Source organism: Accipiter gentilis, chromosome 9 (assembly GCF_929443795.1).
Source record: "Accipiter gentilis chromosome 9, bAccGen1.1, whole genome shotgun sequence".
Lineage (NCBI taxonomy): Eukaryota > Metazoa > Chordata > Aves > Accipitriformes > Accipitridae > Astur > Astur gentilis.
This window is the reverse complement of record NC_064888.1, coordinates 12,885,078-12,889,807: the sequence shown is the minus strand read 5'-3', so window position 1 is coordinate 12,889,807 and position 4,730 is coordinate 12,885,078. Positions and strand designations below refer to the sequence as shown.

Sequence of the window (4,730 nt, the reverse complement as noted above, 5' to 3'; positions counted from 1 at the left end):
AAAACCAACACCCAACACCCCTGATCAAAAAAAAGTGTTTCTCCAAGTGGAACACAAGAGCTCCATCACGTTGACCCACTCCTTCCCTACTTTTTGTTGCTGGTTATGAGCGCAGCCCTGCCCTGGCTCCCCCGTCCTGTTTCTGTGAGGCAGCACACCGGAGAAACCGGCACCAGCACAGGGCAGAGCCGCAGACAACCCTCCCACCAACCCCCCAGCTGGGAAAAAGACAGAAAGACTCGCCCGCGCAAGTGAGCAAGGGGAGGCCTTAGGCCTTTTGCCACGCGCATCGCTATTGCTGTTGGGGTGGGTTTTTTGTTAATGCTTGTTTTCTTGCGTGTCCGCGTGCGTCGCTCCGCGACAGTGCTGCAGCGGCAGCCCGGAGTTGCGGGGGCACAGCCACGCACCCTGGGTACCCCCATTCCCGGGGCTCCCCAAGCCTGCTGTGAACCCCAGTCGCACGCCAAGTCCTTGCAGCGCAGAGCCTTCCTCGCGTGGTCGCCCAAGAAGACCACCGTGCGCTGAGGTTCGAGGTCGTCCGTACAACGTGCCGCTGCGGCCGCCTTTGCGGGGCGGGCGGGGGGCCGGGCTAGTAGAGGTCGGCGCTGTTCCGGTGGGATGGCCGGGTCTTGCCAGGCTCCTCGCGGGCCGGAGGCCGCCGGGCGCCACGGCCGCCCTCAGGGCGGCAAAGGCCGTCCTCGCTGCCGGCGGGCAGGCTGTCCAGCGTGCTCTCCTTGCTGCCGGCAGCCTGCGCCTGGCCCCCGTGGCGGCGGCGGGGGCAGGCGCCGGGGCAGCGAGCCAGGCAGCCGGGACGGGCCTCGGCGGTGCAGGCGTACATGCCTGCGGGCACGGCCAGCACCATGGCGCAGACGATGACCACGATGTGGATGAGCTTCTCGCGCTGCTCCAGCTGGCTGACGTCGCTGCCCGTGACGAAGACGACGCACTGGCCCTTGCGGGGCGCCTGGTTGCGCACGGCCACGCAGACCTCGTACTTGGTGGCGGGCAGCAGGTCGGTCACCGAGTAGGTGTTGACGCCGGGACCGATGTAGATGGCGTCCTTCTGGGCGGCGTCGTAGCGGCCCACCAGGAGGGTGTACCAGGTCTCCCCCGGGTCCGCCGCCGCCGCTGCCGCCGCAAACCACTCCAGGGTGATGCCGTAGACGGTCTGCTTGGCGATGCGCACTTCTACGTGGGCGCCTGGCTCGGCAGGGGCGATGGGGGCCCAGCCCAGGGGCGTGGTGGACACCCACGGGGACCCCACACGGAGGGTGATGGCCACCGAGGTGTTGCCCAAGAAGTTGGCTGCCGTGCAGGTGTAATTGCCGGCGTCCGCTGGCCGTGCGGCCGGGATCAGCAGCTCTGAGCGGATGGTCTCCTCGCCGACAGGCTCGGTGGACACTGCGGGGAGAGGGGAGTTGTGTCAGCAGGCGGCGGCCCCCTCCTGCCCCTGAAGGCAGGGAGCCACCATGCCCTTGGGGCAGCCCCAAGACCACTCTGGTGTGGGATGGAGGCCAGGCAGGACCTGCCCTGCCCAGGGAAAGCAGAAGAGGGACGCAGGAGCGCACCGAACCCCACAGAGCTCATCAGCAAAGCGTTATCCGGGCCAAAAGGCGATAAACGCACTGGGACACCCGAGCATGGGAGAGAGGGAGTGCGTTCGACCCCCCAGCCCAGTGCAAGTCGCTGGGGAGGCTGCCGCGGGCAAAGGCCAAGCCGCCCATGTGCCGTCAGCATGCTCAGGTCAGGGCAAGGCAGGGAGAGCCAGCCACTGAGGCGCAGGAGGCACAGCTGCATTTTGGACGTGCGCTCCGTCCTCCATTAGGATGGAGTACAGAAAAACGTCGGTCTCAAGAGGCTCGGGCCAAAAAGAGGTGTGTAGAGCCAGGAGGTGTTGGGCTGGAAGTGAGATGCAGCTTTAAGAACAGTATGAAACACCCTGTCGTCTATCCAAACAGGACTGCGTGGCTGTGGTCGGGAAAAGCCTGTGTGTAATTAATTCAGTATGTGCTTGTGGAAAGATGCACAAGTGCTGCTACAACACTGCAAGTAAAGCAAATATCAGTCCAGGATTAAGGGCTAATGCTATCTTATTTAGCTAGCTGCCTTATTAGGAACACACGTAACCTGTGCGGTGACTGCATGCATTATTAGCTTACCTGATGAAAATAGCAATTTGTGCTATTGAAGGCTCTCAGTAAAAATAAATGTGAGGGAGAGCATGTAAGAGCCAAGCTGGATGGGGAGGGAAAGGCCTCATATTAGAAACGTAAATAAGCAAGGCTTATGGAGAATGACAAGCTCTGTTTTGCTTGTAGAACATGAATGGACACAGACAGGCAACAGGGCTGCAGGGTTTTCTGGTTTGTGTGGGTATTTCTTGAAAGAACATATGGGAATAGTACAGAAACATACAACTCTGTGTGTGTGTGTGTGTGCGCGCGCGCGCACTCCTACAAACACACATGTACGTACAAATATAATTATATAGACTGTGTGTGCATATATGTGTGTATTATATAATATATAGTGTAACTATGCCTGCGTGTCTAGATAATGACATATTTATTATAGGTGTATGACTGACGTATTATTACTAGTTCTTGCACATCATGCGTCATGATGAAAGAGCTAAATATCCACACATAAAATAATTGTGTAAAAATGGGGCCATCACCTTTGACTGATATCCTGCTTGAAGCAGCTCTTCTCATATGGGTCAGGCATGCTTAGACACATAGAGTGATTAAGATTATTTGGATTATTGCCACCACAATAACTGTGATGCTCTAAAGGGGCTGAGAGATGGTGTGGTGACTGTGACGGCCTGAAGGCCTATGTAAGTAGAATAGCAGAACATAAATTTTTAATGAAAAAAAAAAAAAAAGAAGAAAAAGCTTTTCTTACCATTAAATGCCCTTAAAAGTTTGAGCGCATAGGTCCACCAGACAGCCGGGGAAGGGCTGGCTTGCACAAAGCAGGTCAGAGTGACGTTCAGCCCCACCGGGACTGTCAGGTTGGTGTCAAGGGCTGAGGTCAGGGGCTTCATGCAGCTGTTGAGCTCCACTTCATGAAAAAACTTCCCTGCCCTGAATTTTGGGCTTGAGCAAGTTAAATAGGAATTCATCAGAATAATAGGTGGGCCAACCGACTTGATAAACTGGACAAATCCCCGCAGGCGACAGTCGCAAATCCAGGGGTTGTCATGAAGGGCCAGGACGGCATTGGAAATAGCTTCTATCTGCCCCTCCGCCCTCTGGCTTCTCTGGTAGACGGGCCAGTTGTAGAAGACATCCCTGGATATGACAGTAAGCTGATTTGAGGATAGATCTAAATAGGTCAGGTTGGGCAGATAGCGGAGCGCGTGTTCTGGAAGGACATCCAGCCGGTTGTGCTTCAGATCCAGGATTTTCAGAGCCGGGGTGTCTTGAAATGCTGTCCATGGCACTGAACTTAATTTGTTCCCTTGCAAGCGCAGCTCCTTCAGAGCTGGCAGATATTCTAGGCTCTTGATGTGCATCACAGTGATGTTGTTAAAATTGAGCCAGAGATACTCCAAGGCACTAACATTCTCAAAAGACCCACGAGGCAATTCTGTTAGGTGAGAATTTTCTATTCTAATTTTCCGGATGTCCTGAGGGATGTTTGCTGGGATCTGTCTCAGCAGTGCAGACATGCAGAGCAAACTCCTAAGGAGGAAACCAGAAAATTCTCCAGGTCACACACTATGTTCATGGCTAACAAACCAGTTCCCTATATAGATCTACAAGCACTTGAATAATTATAAGGTGTTGTATGCAGGGCACACGTAAGCCATACAGCCATCCTTCCCTGGGTTTTACAGCCATTTTCCCACAAAGAATACAATTAAGATATCATAAAAATTGCTATGTATGCAACTACGTATCTCAGGGAAATAAGAGAAATGGCATTCTATGCTCAGGCTAGTACTATTCAAGTATTAGAGGAGGCATATCATGCAGCCATCTGCTTGGTTTTGGTGCTCACATCATCAGCAAATATGTACTGGGACCCTGTGAGCTGCTTTGCTGGTGCTACAACTAGGGTAATGAGCATTCTTACCTTCCAAAGCTGTCTTGAGAACAAGAGCATCCTGTGACACAAGATGAAACAGATGGGTTTATCTTGTGGAAGGCCAGAAGAAGAAGAAAAATATGACAAATAGGGTCCATATTCTCCTTTAAGAAAGCACTGTGCAGGGTTTGCACCAAACATGCCAACAGCCTCCAAGAAGCAAATCCTATTAGCTGTAATCTTCCTTGACGCAGAAATAAATCCTGCTGGGGACCCGACCCTAGAGAAGACATGTAATATGGTTCATAGGCTGTGTCAAAGTGCTAAAAATCACCCCTGGGACCACCCCTGGGCATTTATTCTTTAGCTGTGGGGATTCTGATTGACGGACGTGTTTGGTTGGTTGGTAAGATGGAGCCAAAATCACTTCTGTTCCCAAGCCCTTACAAGTAATTAACCAGGCCTATCTCTATTGTATAAATATAAAATTCCAGTGCTATTCTCCAGCTTCCCCATAACACAGGTGCCAATTGCCTTTTGGTCACCTTGGCAAACTCAGTCTAAACAATTCTATGAGATGGGACTTGGAGTAACCTAATTTATTTATCACCTTTTTTTAATCCAAAATAGCGGGGTTTGGTTGCAATTTCCAAGCAGTCCTGCGTTCTCCTGGGGCCATCTAGTGTGTATGGGCT

General features: G+C 52.9%; 1 protein-coding gene across 1 annotated transcript; it reads right to left on the bottom strand.

The window, feature by feature from the left end:
* On the bottom strand, positions 1-4,268 carry LRIT2 (leucine rich repeat, Ig-like and transmembrane domains 2). Its single transcript, XM_049809706.1, has 3 exons — positions 4,084-4,268; positions 2,908-3,689; positions 1-1,401 (listed from the first exon to the last, which is right to left on the bottom strand). Exons 1-3 carry the CDS (start codon positions 4,191-4,193, stop codon positions 590-592), a joined length of 1,704 nt encoding a protein of 567 aa, XP_049665663.1. The 5' UTR covers positions 4,194-4,268; the 3' UTR covers positions 1-589.
* Between the last annotated feature and the right edge of the window lie 462 nt (positions 4,269-4,730).